This window comes from Phasianus colchicus, chromosome 12, assembly GCF_987193195.1.
Source record: "Phasianus colchicus chromosome 12, bPhaCol1.hap1.1, whole genome shotgun sequence".
NCBI lineage: Eukaryota > Metazoa > Chordata > Aves > Galliformes > Phasianidae > Phasianus > Phasianus colchicus.
The window spans coordinates 2626534-2645272 of record NC_143447.1 but is presented as its reverse complement, the minus strand read 5'-3'; the positions used below and the strand labels follow the sequence as shown (position 1 = coordinate 2645272).

At 52.7% G+C, this 18739-nt stretch overlaps 1 protein-coding gene across 3 annotated transcripts; it reads left to right on the top strand.

Annotated features, from left to right (window-relative positions):
• Window positions 1–16: 16 nt before the first annotated feature.
• Window positions 17–18314, top strand: PRMT2IP (PRMT2 interacting protein). Of its 3 annotated transcripts, none has more exons than XM_031616278.2 (4): window positions 11619–12217; window positions 13913–16532; window positions 17466–17493; window positions 17743–18314. In XM_031616278.2, the coding sequence occupies exons 2-3, from the start codon at window positions 13958–13960 to the stop codon at window positions 17489–17491; spliced, it is 2601 nt and encodes an 866-aa protein (XP_031472138.2). In that variant the 5' UTR covers window positions 11619–12217; window positions 13913–13957; the 3' UTR covers window positions 17492–17493; window positions 17743–18314. The 3 variants fall into 3 exon arrangements, with proteins under 3 accessions (XP_090004767.1, XP_031472138.2, XP_031472139.2); XM_031616279.2 differs by lacking the exon at window positions 11619–12217 and adding an exon at window positions 12226–12371; XM_090148641.1 differs by lacking the exons at window positions 17466–17493; window positions 17743–18314 and adding an exon at window positions 17–515 and having other exon boundaries at window positions 11605–12217; window positions 13913–16540.
• The last annotated feature ends 425 nt before the right edge of the window (window positions 18315–18739 follow it).

Below are 18739 nucleotides of genomic sequence, written 5' to 3'. Positions count from 1 at the left end.
AGAGAAGGAAAAAACTGACTGAGAGAAGCTATCTAATCCTTAAATTAGCCTTTGTCCTTTGTGTCTGTTGACTGGATCTGTAAGCAGGTATCAACTGTGAAGCAAAAAGTCACCTGCCTGTCTGGGTGCTCTAATCAGGAAGCAGACAGGCTGGCCCTGGTGCAAAGCCTGGTGGGTGTTTTCCAAGGGAGTAGAGTCAAACTTTGCCTACAACAGTGCTTTCCAGCTTGAAAATTAACCATCTGGCCTGAAGAAATTGGGAAATCTGTGTGAAGCCGTGGACCAGGGTAGCCAGGGTTCCCCCAGCCCAGCTTTCCATTGGAAATGTGAGACTGTCCCTGGGGAAAATGGGACCAAGCTGGGACTGCTGAACGGATTGCTGCAGCAGAGCACTGCTGACCCAGTATTTATTTTTAATTTAATCCAGCCAAATTTAAGGCCTATGGTACAGAATGTACGTCTTGCCCAGGAGGACAACCTTCAAGCTACTACGCGCAAGGAAAGAGGTTATCAGGGTATGTTTGCTTTCCTTATCTATTCCACACAAATAAAAACCTCTGAAACTTTCCCACTTTGGCTCTTCCACTGATGGAGAGCCAGGGGTTCTGAGCTTCTAGGAATACAGGCAGAAGGAGCCTCGTGTAAACAGAGCTGCTGGCTGACAGGAGCTGTGGTGGTACCATAGTCATCAGCTTTGTGTTTAAACCTCCCCGTGGCTGTGCTGGTTTGCACCATTTGTGGCTCTGTTGCTGTTTGCTCATATTGGGATGGCGAAAGCTCTCCACCCTGGGCAGGATTTTAGTTTAAGCTTCTTGAAGGCAGTGCAAGAGATGCCTCTTGTATTTCCTTGAGTTTTGTAACAAATGTTTCTCCTCATTACAAAGAAGCACATGTTGTAGTTGCAGCTGGACCTCGTGGGCTCTGCCATGCTATCTCCTGTTTTTTGGGTTGTTTATCCTCCCTCCTTGCCTGGGGTTTGGCAATGCAACAAACCCTGCAGTGTTCCTCATACGAGTCAAAACACCACGTCCTTGGGGGGAGCACTGAGCTGTTTGGGATCTGTCTTGATGTTCTGAGCTGCTCCAGGCACACTGGCAGGTATCGCTCACTTCTCCCAGTGGTGGTGGATGTGTGAAGCGTATGCTGCAGAGCATGAGCTCTGATAATTAATCAGAAATGGGATAACGTGCCATTTTCAGATGTGGAGTTCCATGCTGGATAGCCCTATAGTGCAGATAAGATTGGGGCTTGTTAGGTGGCTAATTTAGGGCTTGGAAAGAATTTGGAGATCTTTGAATACAGAGGGTTGGTCCTTTGTCCTGCAAATGTATGGAGCCTCAGTGACAAGATCAGAGCCTGGGGGTATGACAGGAAGGCTTCGAAGCTGCCTGACATGTACAGCACAAACTCACCTGGAGGGACCCCATGCCCAGGTCTTTCTGCTCTGGGCTAAGTGTATCACTGAAAGATCCTGCTGTGATTTTGGGTTGGCGGCAGGTCCTGATAGCATTACAAGGTGGGATAAGGGCTGCCAAAACCGCCTTCCCTTCAGGGCAAACATAAGAAACAGTTAAGTTCTTCTTTGGAGGCAGAGGACTGAAGCAATCTTGTATCCACCAATAGCACAGCCACCCATCCCCACCCATGGCAAGGTATGTGCCATCAGCCCCAGGGCAGAAAACGTTGGCCTGATGGCTTTTTGGTGGTTTTTTTTTTTTTTTTTTTTTTCCTGTGCTAAAACAGCAAAAAAAGCAAACAATTTCATTCATGCTGCAGTTTTATTCATTGTTGTCTCCCACCCCAAGTTCAGTCTGACTCATCTACTGCTGGGCTTGGTAGAGCCTGGAGGAGGACAGAGATGCCATGGTGTTTTGTGTCAGGATAACCCAGCTTCAGGCAGAGTGTTTTGGGCATTGGCCAGCTTGCTGGCAGCACCCTGATCCTACAAGTCTTTCCTATCACTTGGGATTGGATGTGCATCCCAAAGGGGCCAGAGGAGTGCCATGGTGCTGATACTGTTTGGTCCGGGGTTCATTAAGTGATGGATCTCTTTCCCAAGCTGAATCCATGCCACACATCACTTGCATTCCTCCCTCTCAGCATCTCCTTAGGTCCAGTCACCAGACTATGAGGTGCTGGTCTCTCAGACCTATATCTTATGTTGAGCTCAGCATCCCTTTGTGCTCATTGGTGAGTTTTGTTGCCTGATTATTTTCACCCTGAGAACCAGACAGGCTGCCTTGGGGGACAAACCCCATTTCGGTTGCTGCTCCCCATTTGGTGGGAACAAAATCCAGTCCCCTAAAGGAGAGCACACCTGGTGACTTCTGTTAACTGTTTTGCTCTGCTTTAGGGTGCTTTCCCTTGCTACCAGAGGTTTGGCCACAGGGGTGATGCTGTTCCTAAGCCCCATTGGCTCCGTGTAACATCTCCACCAGCATTTTGGAGGGTTTGGACTGGGGAAGCTCCAGCAGGACTGAGGAACAGCAGTTTTCAGGTGTGCAGTTGGTTTCCTTTGCACTGGGCTGCTTTATGGGTTTGGAAAACTGCAGTTCACAAACCGCAGCGCGATAAGGTTGGGGGAAGAAAGCAAACCACGTCAGCACCAAGGAATGCAATGGGAGGGAGCCCAGATCCTGGACAGGCATCAACTGTGCTGTGACTGCATTGCAACTCAGCCCTGGGCTTGAACACCCCCTTTATAAAGACAGCAGGTTTGGAGATAGCACACAATGCTGTGGGGTTCCCCATCCACCCTGGGAAGTCCCTTCTTCTCCCTTCCCTACTAGTGATGCTTGGGGACTTCCCAGCGCAGGGCTCCTTGATTCCCCCTGGTGCCACCAGCCTTTGGTAAGGAGCTTTTGGGGTCAGGTTGCTGCCATGTGAATGGTAGTGATTTTTGTAGCTCCTTCTGCTCTCTGCTCACTCAGGGTGTGAATGTGAAGCCCAGCCCCACTGCAGTCAATGAACCCCGGGTGCTTGCTGCAGCGGAATGTCAATATTGACTCTCATCCATCGTTTGCATGCGTGGGCACTAAAATTAACAAAAGCAGAACAAAGCCCACGCTTGGTTCCGATGCTGGGTTTTGTTATGCCGATTCTTCAAAGCAAAATAAAAGAAAATGGTTCTATTGAAGTTGTGAGAGGGGCTGCGGGTGGAACCCAGGCACATAGCAGCTCGGGGCTGTTCCCATCCGTGGTGCATGCTCTGGGAATGGAAGATGGAGGTGAAGAGGTGGTGTGTTTGTCTCAGTGATTCATTGACTCACAGCCTGGGAATGGATTTGGCTGTGATTTGCTTCTTTGGAAGTCAGAGCTCTTAGAAAAGCCAGATGCCATTGAGAAACTCCTCACCCCTTTCTTCCCTCTATTATTACCCATCTTTGTTCTCCTTGGGAAGATATCCTTGCCCTGAGAGTATCCTTGTTTTTCTCACAAAGAAAGCATTGCCATCCTTCTCCCAGGAGCATCCCCATCGCATCCTCCTCGGGGATGCAGATCCCAGGGCCAGGCAGAGAGCAGCACAGAGCATGGGAACTGGTGGCATCTCTGTGGTTTAGAAACTGGAAATAAAGGCTGAAGTGGTTTGAGGGCTCGGCCTCGAAACGAGGAAGGCGGAGGGGGCATGGGGAGGAACCAAAACCCGCCTGCAAAGGAACTATCAGAGTACAGAGGAGAAGCGAAAGCAGCTGTGATTACTGAAAGCCCGCTGGGACGGATGCAGTGCTATCTCGAGCTCTTTCACTTCCCCGTCTGGTCGGCTCTTTTGGCCTTCGGCCTCTCTTTGTACCCCTAAGTTCTCCCAGGGATGGCCAAACCCTCGTCCTTTGAAAGCCTGAAGGGTTTTGGCACAAAGCGTTGATTGCTTCTCCTCCCTGCTTTGCCTCGCTCACCTCGTCCTGCTAGGCTGGGGCCTCCACTTTGACTAATCCCAGAGAGAAAAAGCAATAACTGGGGAGAAAAAAGCAAGCTTGGGGTTCGCAGGGCAGGGAGCTCACAGACAGCATGGGGTCAGGAGCACTGGAGCAACTCCAGCCCCAATAGGTGTTTAAATAGAAAGGTTGCACACTTGCACACCTGGAAGATTTATTTCATCTTTTAATTGCTTGTTTGTTGACACGGCTCAAGAGCTCTTTGTGAGTGTTTGCTTTGCTGGCTCCATGGCTCCTGAGAAGCAGGACATGCCAGGGCTGGATTTCAGTGGGGATGAAGTCCCCAGGAGTTGTGTTATGGGGCTCCCCGTTTCCTTGGCACCACCATCGCATGGTGACAGGTATATCCCACTCCACACACCAGACGGCCCAAGGCTTTGGGGTTGTCCCAGTTGGCCCTCACCTTCCTGTCCTTGCACAGGGCCATCCCAGCACAGCTGAGGGCTATGGGATCCATATCTGGGCTCGGCATCCCTGCTTGGGGCAGAGAGGGGAAGTGATGCTTCTGGTCCCTGAAGATAAGGAGCTGGGGACTGCAGATAAAGGTGCCCATTATACCCAAAGTAAGCTGGCAGTGATAGCAGAAATAAGAGGACAGATGATGGGTGTTCCCAAGGTTTTCCCCCAAATGTACCAGCTCTGGAGAGATCTTGGGGCACTCAGGAGGAGCTGGTGGGTGCTGAGGGCTTCTTACTGTTGCTTTTTGGGGTCACAGACGTGTCTGCTTTGCACAATCAGCTCCTTTCTCAGTCTTTTCTCTCTGCCAGCAATTGAAGATGGGGTTGGATTGCTTCACTGAGGACCTAGTGAATCACCCCATTCTCCTCCCCTCCCCTTCCTGCATTAATGACAGCAAACACCATGCCTGAGGCAATCTATTGATTTATCCTTTTTTCATCCCCAGGTGCTGGGCTTATGCTGCTCACCCTATTTTTACAGGGGAGGAAGATGTTGGGCACTGAACTGTACCAAAGACCAGCCACCATCTTATTATGCCATCCAACGATGGTGTCACCAAGCTCTGGCCCATAGGGCTGAATGGTGGCTATGGGGCATCTTATGCCTGACCCAGCCCCAGGGCACTCACTGACCTGCTTGGAGAAGGTGGAGATGTTTGGAGAAGTTTGGGAGCGGGGAGGAGGTTGGACCGGCTGACCAGGAAGCCTCTGAGATGCCCTCAGGTGTGATGGGAGGGCTGAAGGCTATGGGGAATTTTACCCTCTTGCTGCAGGGCACCGGGGAAGAAATCTATCATCAGGAAGCTTCCTGGCAGAGCAGGGCTGAGCTTTGTGTCAAAACAAAACTAATTAAAATGGATGCTGCAATGGATGGCTACAAGCTCTTCAGGAAGGATAGGCAAGAAAGAAGGGGTGGTGGTGTGGCTCTGTATGTTAGGGAGTGTTTTGATGTTACTGAGCTTGTGGCTGGGGATGATAAGGTTGAATCCCTATGGGTAAAGATCAGGGGAAGGGCTGACAAGGCAGATGTATTGGTGGGTGTCTGCTATAGACCGCCGAACCAGGATGAGGAGACAGATGAGGTGTTCTATGAGCAGCTGGCAGAAGCTGCGAGGTCGCCAGCCCTTGTCCTCATGGGGGACTTCAACTTCCCTGACATATGCTGGGAATTCAACGCAGCGCAGAAGAAGCAGTCTAGGGGGTTTCTGGAGTGTATAGAGGATAACTTTCTGATGCAGCTGGTGAGAGAGCCTACGAGAGGAGCTGCCCCGCTAGACCTGCTGTTCACAAACAGAGAAGGTCTGGTGGAAGATGTGGAGGTTGGGGGCTGTCTTGGACAGAGTGACCATGAGATGGTAGAGTTCTCAATTCTTGGTGGAGCCAGGAGGAAGAACAGCAAAACTGTTACCTTGGACTTCCGGAGGGCGGACTTTGAACTGTTTAGAAGACTAGTAGGGGGAGTCCCCTGGGATTCAGTCTTAGAGGGTAAAGGGGTCCAAGACAACTGGTTGCTCTTCAAGAAGGTAGTCTTACAGGCGCAGGAGCGGGCTGTCCCCCTGAGCTGCAAAATGAGCCGGCGGGGAAGGAGACCGGCGTGGATGAATAAGCAACTATTCTTGAAGCTCCGGGAGAAAAAGAGAATCTACCTCCTGTGGAAGAAGGGACGGGCAACTCAGAAAGAATACAGAGAAGTTGTTAAGATATGCAGGGAGAAAATCAGAAAGGCGAAAGCCCAGCTCGAGCTCGACCTGGCCACTGGAATAAAAAGAAACAAGAAATCCTTTTACAAATATATCAACAGTAAGAGGAGGACTAAGGAGAATCTCCATTCTTTACTGGATGAAGCCGGGAATGTGACTACTGAGGATAAAGAAAAGGCAGAGGTCCTGAATGCCTTCTTTACGTCTGTCTTTAAAGGTCAGACCAGTTATCCTCAGGATATTCCACTTTTCGACCAGGTGGTCTCGGCTGGAGACCAGACTAAACCACCCATGATTCAGAAGGAAACGGTCAGAGACCTTCTACTCCAACTGGACTGTCACAAGTCCATGGGGCCGGATGAGATTCACCCGAGAGTGCTGAGGGAACTGGCGGAGGTGATAGCCGAGCCGCTTTCCATCATCTATCAGCGCTCCTTGTTGACTGGTGAGGTACCAGAAGACTGGAGGCTTGCCAATGTGACTCCCATCTACAAGAAGGGCTGTAAGGAGGACCCGGGGAACTACAGGCCTGTTAGCCTGACCTCGGTGCCAGGGAAGGTTATGGAGCAGATTGTCTTGAGGGAGATCACGCGGCAAGTGCGGGACAACTGGAGCATCAGGTCTAGCCAGCATGGGTTCACGAAGGGTAGGTCCTGCTTGACCAACCTGATCTCCTTCTATGATCTAGTGACCCGCCTGGTGGATGAGGGAAAGGCTGTTGATGTAGTCTACCTAGACTTCAGCAAGGCCTTTGACACTGTCTCCCACAGTATTCTCCTGCAGAAGCTGGCAGCCCGTGGCTTGGACAGGTACACTCTTGGCTGGGTAAGGAACTGGCTGGAGGGTCGAGCCCAGAGAGTGGTGGTCAATGGAGCTAAATCCAGCTGGCGACCGGTCACGAGTGGTGTTCCCCAGGGGTCGGTGCTGGGGCCTGTCCTTTTCAATATTTTTATTGATGACCTGGATGAGGGCATTGAGTGCACCCTCAGTAAGTTTGCAGATGACACCAAGTTGGCTGGAAGTGTTGATCTGCCTGGGGGTAGCGAGGCCCTACAGAGAGATCTGGACAGGCTGGAGAGCTGGGCTGAAGCCAATGGGATGAGGTTTAATAAGACCAAATGCCGGGTTCTACACTTTGGCCACAGCAACCCCAAGCAACGCTACAGGCTTGGGGTGGAATGGCTTGAAGACTGTGTAGAGGAAATGGACCTGGGGGTGTTGGTTGACGCTCGGCTAAACATGAGCCAGCAGTGTGCCCGGGTGGCCAAGAAGGCCAATGGCATTCTGGCTTGTATCAGAAGCAGTGTGACCAGCAGGAGTAGGGAAGTAATTGTTCCCCTGTACTCAGCTCTGGTGAGGCCGCACCTTGAGTATTGTGTCCAGTTCTGGGCCCCTCACTGCAAGAAAGACATTGAGGCCCTGGAGCGTGTTCAAAGAAGGGCAACAAAGCTGGTGAGGGGTCTGGAGCACAGGCCTTATGAGGAGCGGCTGAGGGAGCTGGGATTGTTCAGTCTGGAGAAGAGGAGGCTCAGGGGAGACCTTATTGCTCTCTATAACTACCTGAAGGGAGGTTGTAACGAGCTGGGGGTCGGCCTCTTCTCTCGTGTAACTGGTGATAGGACTAGAGGGAATGGTTTCAAGCTTCGCCAGGGAAGATTCAGGCTGGATATTAGGAAATACTACTTCTCTGAAAGGGTGGTCAGGCACTGGAATGGGCTGCCCAGGGAGGTGGTGGAGTCACCGACCCTGGAGGTGTTCAAAGAACGTTTGGATGTTGTGTTGAGGGATATGGTTTAATGAGAACCATTGGTGACAGGTGGATGGTTGGACTGGATGATCTTATAGGTCTTTTCCAACCTTAGTGATTCTGTGATTCTGTGATTCTGTGAAAATCACGGTTGCTTAATGTGTGTGGAGAGCTCTGGCATTGTGCTTGGATGGGTCGAGCTTCTGCCAAGGGATGAGATGCACTGGAATGGGGCTGAATTTGGCCAGTGTGGGTGGAAGGCAGTGGTGGGATGGTCACTGTTGCACATGGGCAATAGAGTCTCATTTGCAGTGGTCGTCATCACTTGGAGCTTGGAGGTCCAAGGTGGGCACCTAGGATGGGAATCACCTCCTGGAGAGCTGCTGGGACCATGCGCCAAAGGAGGATATTCTGCTGCAGATGGAAAAAGTGATGAGTTTTATAACAACGAAGAGTCCCAGGCCCTGGGCTGGGATTTACCTACACTGATGAAAGGTCTGGAAAACCCAGGACCTGCTGTGCCGTGCACTGGGCTTCCCAAAGTGGAGCAAATGAAGCCCAGCCCATTAATTACCTGCTCGGGGACAAAGGTCGTGGTTTCAGGCTGCCCCTCCTGCATGGAGGAGCCTTGTGAGACAGCAGGATGTGTCACATCAAAGTTGGGTTTGCTTGAATTTCTCCAAGACAAGAGAACTGCCCAATCCTCTTTCCTCTTTCCAACCTTGGCATCTGCCTCCATAACCAAATTTCTTGAGGGTTTGCTGTTTTCTTTTTCTTTTTTATGGCTTTTATTCCATCCTCCCCCATAACCTTATTGATTTTTCCACGCGACCCTGATCCTACACCCACATTCGTGGGTGGTTTTGCCAGCATCTGGTCTGTCCCTGTCCCACTTGGCAGCGTGGTACCCAGCAGGAGCCCTGTTTTCCTTCAGGTCACTTCTGCCTTATCTCTCCAAGGCTTTTCACCTGTTTTCTTACGTCAGGGGTGCTTTTGGAGCTGCATTGCTACTGTGCCCAGCAGCCTTCCACCCAGGAGATTGGTACCTATAAGTTGGGGTGTGAATCCCTTCCCATTTCCTAATTGTGCTCCTCCAGAAGCTGAGATCAAACCCAAAAGGGGAAAAAACAAACAAACAACCAGTCCCAAACTCTGGATTTCCAGAGGCTGATTGGAGATAACACTGAGCACAGTGGTGGTGATGGCTGGCCTCCAGCTCTATGGGGTGGCCCTGCTTTTTTTCCAGCTGGTTTGTGATGTCAGGGAGATAGAATAAATTAAAAAGGAGAATAGAGAGCATGGGTTCCTGAACACTTCCACCATGAGGCTCTCACCTTTAGGGCAGGGATTTATTGTGTTCCCAGAGCCCCACAATGTGGCGTGACCACAGCTATGGGATCCCACCACCACCACCTCCTCTCCAGCCATTCTTCCATCACATTTCCCAGTAGAAAAATGTGGAAGTCACAGGCGAGCCCCAAAACCACCAACATGGTGACAGAGGGATGGAAGAGAAGAGCTCAGATCCCAAACCATGATGTTGGAGCAGGTCCAGCATCCCAAATATTGAAACGTGAATCTGAAACACTGCATTGGGCACTGCCAAGAAGTTTGCTCATTTATTATTATTTTTCCCTTCCGGGCACTGAAAATTGCTGCGTGGGAGGAGATTTGGAGGTGATTGATGGGTTTCTGGTGCTTGCCAAGTAGAAGTTTTCTTTTTATGGGCATTCAGCACCTGGGCTTGGAGAGCTGGTGCCCCATGAAAGGTGCTCCAGTTGGCTTTGTGTGTGGACAGCAGAGAGTGTACCATGTTTAGGATAAAGAATTTCCTACCTTGGCTTTTTGAGTTGAGGTGCATCTTTCTAGACAGGATAGAGGTGCAGAACCATGGAATTTGGACATCCTACCCCAGCCTGATCCATTTCTTCAGGGCCAGAAAATGGCCATAAAGCCAAGGCCATGGAGCATCATCACATCTTGGGAAGGGCATGTAGCTGTGGGTGCCACCAGACTCAGCACCCAAGGTGTGCAGTGATGCTGGCTGGAAGTCAGTGGGGTTTTCCAGCAGGGAATGCCAACTCATCTCTCCTCTGCTGGGAATTTTCCATGGAGCTCCATGGCGTGGAAACACACCCAGGAATGGAAAAAGCCCAGGAGGAAAGAAAGAAGACAGGAAGTTACTTGGCCAAGAGGGCTTGGCAGGATCCCAAGGCAAGGAATGGTGTTGGGTTCATACACAGCACCTGCAGCACTATACATGGGCTGGGATCCCAAGCTTGTTCTTTTACCCTATATTTAATGATAATCTGTTTAATACCCTCCATTTGATCCCCATCTGGAGAGGATCTGGGACAGAAAGGAGGGGGAGGGTACTGGCTCCTGTGCAAAAGGGGGTGGAGTAGGATGGAAAAAGACATCAGGGATGGGTAGGAGTCCAGAGAAGATAAATAAGGGATGGTTATTCCCTGCTATGCAAGATCTAGGGCAGGCAGTTCTCAGGTGGCTTCCTATATTCTCCCTCATTGGCTTTTCCTTCATGGAGGGATCTTGATTCTGGAAGGGGGCTGCCAAAATTCTCCTTGCTATGGGAAATAATAGCGTTGGGAAAACATCACCCAATGTAGTGATGTGTTGTGTCTCTTGGGGAATTACAAGTGCTTGGCTGTTGCTGGGGGGATATCTCATTATCTGCGGTTAATTATCTAGAGATAATGACTCCTGCATCTATAATGATGCTTTTCTGGGTCCTGTTTGCTTTCCTGGGGGAGGAAGCATGAATGCAAAGAGAGAAGCTCAGTGCCATGGGGTGCCTCATCCAGAGGTGTTCCCCACCAGGAGTGCCCCAAACCCACCCACATCAGCCCTCCAGGACCTCCCCATCCCCAAAATAATGGGGCCCTGAGGGGCTTATTGAGGGCTCTGGGTCCTTATGGAGGGGGAAGAGCTCCCTGGAGTGCAGCAGTCCCGCTCCTCGCCTTGCATGATGCAACCCCAGCATCCTCCATGGGAAATGTGCAGAGTGTGAATTAAGAGCAGCTGCATGGCTCTCCGGCTCCAATTAACCTGATAATTAGAACTTCATCGAGGACATTGCTACCTCCAAGGGTATCTCCAAGGGGAGAGCTGCTAACAAGGCTATGAGCTCCAGGATGGGGTCACTGCTACCAGCGGGGTGGGATGGGAAGGACAGGGCCATCCCAGGGAGAGAGTTTGAAAATCTGGGCTTTGTTTCAGTTTCAAGCAGGGCAGAAATGAGAGAAAATATCCCAAAATCTTCGGGAGGAAACAAAACCCTCAAAGCATGGTTCTCTGCATCACCATCCCACCACCATTTGGCCATGCACTGCATCACAGGGAGCATCATCGCCCAGAGACCATTTCCTCCCACCTGTCTTTATAATAATAACAATACATATTAACTAAAAAAGCTATTGAGAAAAAACACATTAGGGAGAATGAGCTATTTGAGGAGGGACGTTATGTGGAGAGTAATGTGTTTAGGAATAAGTCATTGTAGAAGGAATACCCCCTGGAAATTGGAGGAGTGCTGAGAGCCTCTTGTCACACGTCACACCATTTAAATGCCTTTGAAAGAGGAAAATGGTATTAGAGAGATTACAGGGGGAAGAAAAATAGACTTAGCAGAACGAGAGCTGCTAAGAAATCTGGGGGTAATAATGAAAGATTGGATAAGATTTAGTTGGATAGATGCTCTTAAAGGTCTTTTCCGACCTTAATGATTCAATGGTTCTGTGATTCAGCAGGCTGGTGTTCAGGCAGAGGGCGCCCACCCCTGCAACGAACTGCCCCCAGGAGGAGTTCTCTGCAATTCTTAAAACTTTTCCCATTGAACTCGGAGCCAAAAGGAGAATCGGGGTGAGGAACAGCATTCCTGGCACAACTCCCGGCTTAAAGGGATTATCTGTCCCACCAACAGTCAACCGTCCAGAGTGGCAAAACCCACCACCAATGACTTTACGACCGTAAATCCAAATAATGAGCTTTGCTCTCCCGTTTCCCGAAAGCTGGCCGAGTTCCACCGCGGCTCCTATGAATAAAACCACGACCCGGATCCCAGAGCCCAACACCCGGCCGGGAGCTTTCGGCCACCGCCATCCCCGATGGAGTTCAGGCACTGGAGGCTGCAGAGCCCCGACGCGCTCAGCGCACGTGTGGCGAAGCCGTCCCCTCCTCCCCCCTCCTCCGGCCGCCCCACCGCCACCACCTCCTCCTCCTCCTCCTCCTCCTCGTCCTCCTCCCACTTCCTCCGCACAATGCGAGCAGCAGAGCGGGGCAGCAGCACCGTGCCGGCCCCCCCCGGCCGCCCCCTCCCCGGCTCGGCCCCGTAAGATGCTCCGGAGGAGGCGGCTCCGCCAGGTGAGTGCGGGACAGCGCTCGGCAGTTCGGCTCCGAACCCCCTCCTCCCTCTTGCTCGCTGTGGGGCAGCTCTTGGTTATGGGATCCGGGCTTGGCTTGCAGGCTTTTACCCATTTATGGCCGGTGTAGAGCATGCGGTTGCTGCACGGGGCTGGTAGGTTTGCGTTTCGTTTTTTTTTTTTTTTTTTTTCCTCGCTGTAAAAAGTTGCTTCGGTGACTCCAAGCGCAGCGTTTTGCCATCCGTGCGCAACGCCGCTGGGAGCGAGATCTTAAAAAGCTGTAAAGCGAAAGTCCCGATGGGTTCCACCAGCAGGCAGGCTCTGCTTAGGACCCGTAGCCAACGGTCGTGCCCGCACCCGGCGGGGATATCGGGGAGGTGACCTCCTCGGCAGCACCCAAGGGCCCCGTGCCGTGTCACCTCCACCACCCTTGGGGACAGCGGGACGGGACACGTGGCCACGGCGGAGCCGGAGGGCTCCCGTATCCTCTTCGATGTAGGGTGAAACGAAGGTGGTGTTGGGGTCACCGTCCCCAATCGTGGGGTTGGATTGGATGATTTCAGTGGTCTTTTCCAACCTTCACGATTTTGTGATGTTTCCCTGATGCTGGGAGGGGGGATTTAAGGATGGATTTGGGGCCGGGGGGATGCGAGCGTTGGCGTCGCCCTACGTGGAATGGTTGCACAATGGTTCTTTGTAGATGAGTGCATTTCAGGGAAAGGGGAAAAGGAGGCACGGAAACTGGGTGAGTCACGATATTCGAGTGCAGCATCCATCCCGACTGTGGGGAAAAGGGGAAAGCCCAATCCCTCGTTGCACGTGGAGGTGGCACCTTTGGCTCTGTCTTCTGCTGGATGTGCCCTGGGATGCAGCCTCCCGCTCTGCAGGGCTCCTGTTGCCTTCCTGTATTTCTCCTCCCCAAAGTCTTCCGTCCCAAATGTCCCTGCAGAGGGACCTGCAGCAGCACTAAGGGACATGAGGGGGAAAACATGTTCCCTCCCCAACCTCATCCATGGGTTCAAGCCCCTTGCACAGCAAAGCCACCAAGCTTGGGTCCCCTTATCTACCCCAGCAAGCCTGCCCCGCTATCGGAGCCATTTCCCCTTTTGCGGACAGGGCTTTTATCTTATCTCCACGCTCTCTTCCTCCATTTCCTTCTCTGTTTCTCTGCTGATTGTTGCCACAAAAAGAAAAAAAATAATAAGAGGGGGGTGGAGAAGAGGTGAGATCCCACCACTCTGAGCCTATCCGTGGGCCTGGAGGTTGTTGGAGGGGGTCCCAAGTGGAGCTGGCCCATGCTTGGGGGATGGCAGGGGATGCCTGGGGGTGTTTGGGTGGTGCTCTTGGGTGCATGGAGGGATGCTCAAAGCATCTCGGTGGGATGCCCAGGAGATCCTGGGGGATGTCTGCTGATGCTCCTGGGTGCATGGAGGGATGCATGGAGGGATGCATGGAGGGATGCTCAAGGCATCTCGGTGGGATGCCCAGGAGGTGCTGGAGGTTCTGGGATGATGATGAGGAAGGCCGGGCAGTGATGCAATGGTCTGCCAGCTCCACCTGCTGGCACGCAGCGCCTGGTGCTGCAGGTCCCACCCCAAACCACAAGACGCCAAAAGGGTCCAAATAAACTTCAGAAAAGAGAGAGGTGAACGCAGCCTGCTGTGTCTGACCCGTTTTCTCCCTTTTCCCCATCCAGGAAGGCCAGCTGACCCCTCCCATCGCACACCTCGGTGGAGTATAGATGGCCTCAAAACGTCACTCAGAGCCTCTGGATGCCATCCTTTTTCACAAGCTACCTCGGCTGGAGGCCGAGCCCGACCCGGGCATCCCCTCCATTCCCTGCAAACCCAACCCTGCGCCCACAGCCGGCCCCGAAACCCACCTCGGCTACAAGGGCTCCTACTTCTCCTGCCCACAGGCAGAGGGACAGCTCCTACACTGCCTGCTCCGTCAGCCCCACAGCCCCACAGGCAGGCCGGGTGCTGAGCAGGGCAAAAATCACCCTATGTGGGACCCCCTGTTGGCACAGGACAAATGGCCCAGCCTGCAGGGCCACCCCATTCCCCTGAAGAAGCCACCAGCCGTCCCCAAGCCCGTGTATGCGGCCCCACTTTGCTTCTCACCGCTGAGCTCCCAGGGAGGTGATACCCTGCAGAGGGGGCCGGGGGCCATGTCTGCTGTGCCCCCACCTTCCCCTGTCACCCTCTCCCATTATTACACTGCCTTTGAGAAATACCGTGGTCCCACAGCTGTGCATGACCAGGGAAAGGCACCCGAAATCCCCACCTGCATCCCAGACCCCTGGATGAAGGCACATCGGGAGCATCCCTCTGCTTGCTACCCACAGCCCCCCTACCCTCAGCCTCCAGGCTCCTTCTCCTACAAAGCTTTTGGCTTCATGGTGAATGGGAAATCTTCTCTTTTTCCCAGCACTTACCTTAAGCCCCCAACCCCCCAGAGCCACTATCCCAGCCCCTTGGATTGCTTTGCATCGAGGCCAGCTGCTCCGGGCACACTGCCCCCACTGAAAGCAATGGGACCACCAAGGGATCTTGAGCCTTCACCTCTGCCTCCAGCCGGGTACCTGCATCCAAATCCTGCTTTTGCCTTCAGCCCCATGGATGCTGTGTTATTCACGGAGCATCACAGCGATGGGCGAAAGGCACCGCTGGAAGCCCACGGAGGAAGGGTGGTGACGAGGCACAGCAGCGCCTTCCACCCTATCCACACCCCACAGAAGACACCTGATGGGCTGTTGGGGTCATTTCCCAAAGGAGAAGCTGGCTACAGTCTGGATAAGGCTATGACGGCCAACCCCGTCCCCTGCCAGCAGCAGGTGGTCAAAGGTGGGGTTGGGGATGCCACCAAGGAGCACTTCATCCCTTGTAGGGCCATCTGTCCCCAGGAGAGGCTGAGGGACCGACAGAGTGGTGATGTGTCCCCTCCTTCCCCACCGATGCCAGTGATCAACAAGGTCTTCAGCCTGGCGCCTTACCGGGAGTACCTGGAGGGGACCGAAGGCTCCACTGGTGTCCCCAAGGAGCACCCACAAGGGGACACACCCACACCACAAAACTCAAGCAGCGGTCAGGAGCCTGCTGGCATCAAGGTGACATCCAGCTCGCTGCGTGGTGAAGGGGAAAGTTGTCACCAAAAGACCCCCGAGGGTCCCAAGACAAAGCCCGTGTCCCCAGAGCCACCAGCAGGAACTCAGCCAGGGCTTCAGGACAGCAGTGGGGAACCAATCCCTGGTGATGTGGCACTGGACTTGAGCTTGAAGAAGAGCTTGGTGACAACGGGGAGCACCCACACAGAGGGGATGTTGGACCCAGGGGAGAAAGAGGGGCCATTGGGCCAGGTGGAGGTGGCTGAGGACACCAACGTGCCATTGCAGCTGGTGGAGGTGGGTGGGGACACCAAACCCCAGGTGCCACCCAACCAAGTGGAGGTGGATGAGGACACCAAAGCACAGGTGCCAGCGCAGCTGGTGGAGGTCAGCTCTAGGGACAGGAGCCACTTCCAGAGCTCAGCTGCCTTCATGTTCAAGAAATACAAGATCCTGAAGTCCTGGGGACCCCCCAGTGCCCCCCAGCCCAGCTCCCCACCCCACACGTGGCAGGGGTCCCCCAGCACCTCTGTCCTACAGGAGCCTTGCCACAACACGAAGCCTGTGGACACGTCACCAGCGCTGCCCCGAGCCCCCCTTCCCACCACCCCCTGCCACATCCCAGCCCAGCCATGCGTAGTCAACCAGGGTTTCTCTGCCTTGCACATGTCCCTGTGCAGCATCATCTCGTGCTCGGTGTCCGCATCCTCCCCGGAGCTGCTGCGGGACTGGCTGAGGAGGACAGAGCCGGGAGACACCCTGGCAGAGACACCCAGATCCCTTCCTAAAACCAAAAATGTCTCCAAACTCCCTGAGCCTCAAAAACCCTCGAAAGGCAAGGAGATCTGGCTGGCATTCCGGAATGCAGCCACGCTCCTCAGCAAGCTCCTGGCTCAGCTGGAGGCTTTCACCTTCACCCGCAAGTGTCCCTTTCCCTATGTGCTGCGGGCAGGTGCCATCTTCATCCCCATCCACGTGGTGAAGGAGAAGCTGTTCCCCAAGCTCCCCGGGGCCTCTGTGGACCAGGTGCTGCAGAAGCACAAAGTGGAGCTGCGGCCCACCACGCTCTCTGAAGAGAAGCTTCTGAGGGAGCTGGAGCTCAAGGGCTGCACCTCGCGCATGCTGAAGCTCCTGGCTCTCAAACAGCTCCCCGAGATCTACCCAGACCTGCTGAACCTCCTGTGGCACCACTCCATTCAGCAGCAGCTCGGTAGGTAGCAGGGTGATCCCCATCCCTTCCCCATGGGGCTTGGAGAAGGATATCCCACTAAAACCCAAGGGTTGCCTACTAAAACCCAAGGATGTCCTACTACAACCCAAGAGTTCACCTTTAAAACCCAAGGATTCCCCATTAAAACTCAAGATTTCCCTACTAAAACCCAAGGTTTCTCCACCAAAACCCAAGTATTTCTTGTTAAAACCCAAGGGTTCCCCACTAAAACCCAAGGTTTCCCTACTAAAACCCAAGGATTTCCCATTAAAACCCAAAGTTTCTCCACCAAAACCCAAGGATTTCCCATTAAAACCCAAGGTTTCTCCACCAAAACCCAAGTATTTCTTGTTAAAACCCAAGGGTTCCCCACTAAAACCCAAAGTTTCCCTATTAAAACCCAAGGATTCCCCACTTAAAACCACAAACACTGTCACTAAAACCTAAAGATGCCTCACTAAGACCTAAGGATGCCCCCACCAAAAATCAAGGGACACCTCCACTCAAAACCTCAAGGATTCCTTACTAAAACCCCAAAGATGCCCCTACTGAAACCCAAGGATCCACCACCAAAAAACAAGGATGTCCCCAACAAAACCTCAAGGATTCCACACCAAAATCCCAAGGATGCCCCTACTAAACCCAAGGATGCCCCACCAAAATCATCCTGCATGGGGACTCGGTTGTGACAAAGTTCCCTTCCCCATTGCTCCCCATTAACTTTCCAAGTGCTTGACCACCACATTTCCCCAAACTGGCCTCCACGTGGCACAGACCCTACAAAACACAGCCCCAAAACCTCTCCTGAGAAACCCCAAAGCTTCTCCCAAGAAAACCCAGCTCCTTCCTCCAGGCAGGCTCTCAGGAATGGGACAGTCCCACCCTGCTCTCATGTCCCTATTGCTGCATCACTGACAACTTTGTGTCTTACAGGGTCGAGGTCGGAGGTTGGCCAGTAGAGGTGAGTTCTTTTTTTTGTGCATTTATTGACACTTTTACATATTTATACCCATATTATGCTTAATGTGGCTTGGGGTGGAGATCTTGGGGTGGGGATCTCTGCCTGGGAGGATTTAGGTATGGGGAGGTGACAACACTAACGACCCCAGTTCTATGCAACCTGCTGCCTTCCCATTATGGGTTTTTTTTTTTGTCCTTTGGTTTCTTTGTATCTCCTTAGTGCTAATTAATACTTGTCTTTTTTATTCAGGAATTTGTCTTCATCCATTGACTGCGCTGGACCACAGCACAGGGAGCGATGGTGGCGGGGCAAGAGCTTCAGCCCTGGCTGGGAAGGGGCTGCAACAAAGATCTGAAGGACAATTGATAACAAAAACATCCCCAAATGCTGCAGGCACACAGAGAACGTGCTGAGGACAGACAGACTGCCTTCCTCCACCTCACGGTGTAGAACCTTACAGCTCAGGTGTTGCTAGCAGACGAGGAACAAGTTCAGATGAGGGTTATGTTATTATTATTTTTTCACTACAGGAGTATTTATTTTAAACTAAGAATATGGAGAAAAAGGAAAAAAAAAAAACCAAACCCACACCCATGATTTTTCATAGCCAAATAGGGTCTCTCTCAGCATGGGGAGGCTGCTGCTGTAAAGGAGTTTAGAAAGCAGTGTTTGCTGATAAGCCTGTAATGTGGTTTTATATACCCATAGACCTATGCATAAAGTCCCAGGGAAGGAAGTTATGTTGCCTTATTTAATGTTTTGTAAGACTGTGAGTCTCCAGAAGCACCTCACCTCATTAAAGGACTCATTTTCCAACACCACGTTTCAGTCTCAGCTCATTGACTACAACAGACCCTTCCCTAGGAAGAGAACCACTTGGGCAGCCCCCAAGAATATCCTTGATTTGATAAGGGCTGGGCCCAAAGGCTTTAATTGGTTGCTCACCTGGGGTATTGATGGACTAATGGGGGCCAGCTGGCCAAGGGCAACTGGAAATGGGATAAAAGCGGAGGGCTTGGGTAGCTGGTGTGGTGCTTTCTCTTCTCATCAGGTGGGTTGGGGTTGGGGTTGGGGTTGGGGTTGGGGTTGGGGTTGGGGTTGGGGTTGGGGTTGGGGTTGGGGTTGGGGTTGGGGTTGGGGTTGGGGTTGGGGTTGGGGTTGGGGTTGGGGTTGGGGTTGGGGTTGGGGTTGGGGTTGGGGTTGGGGTTGGGGTTGGGGTTGGGGTTGGGGTTGGGGTTGGGGTTGG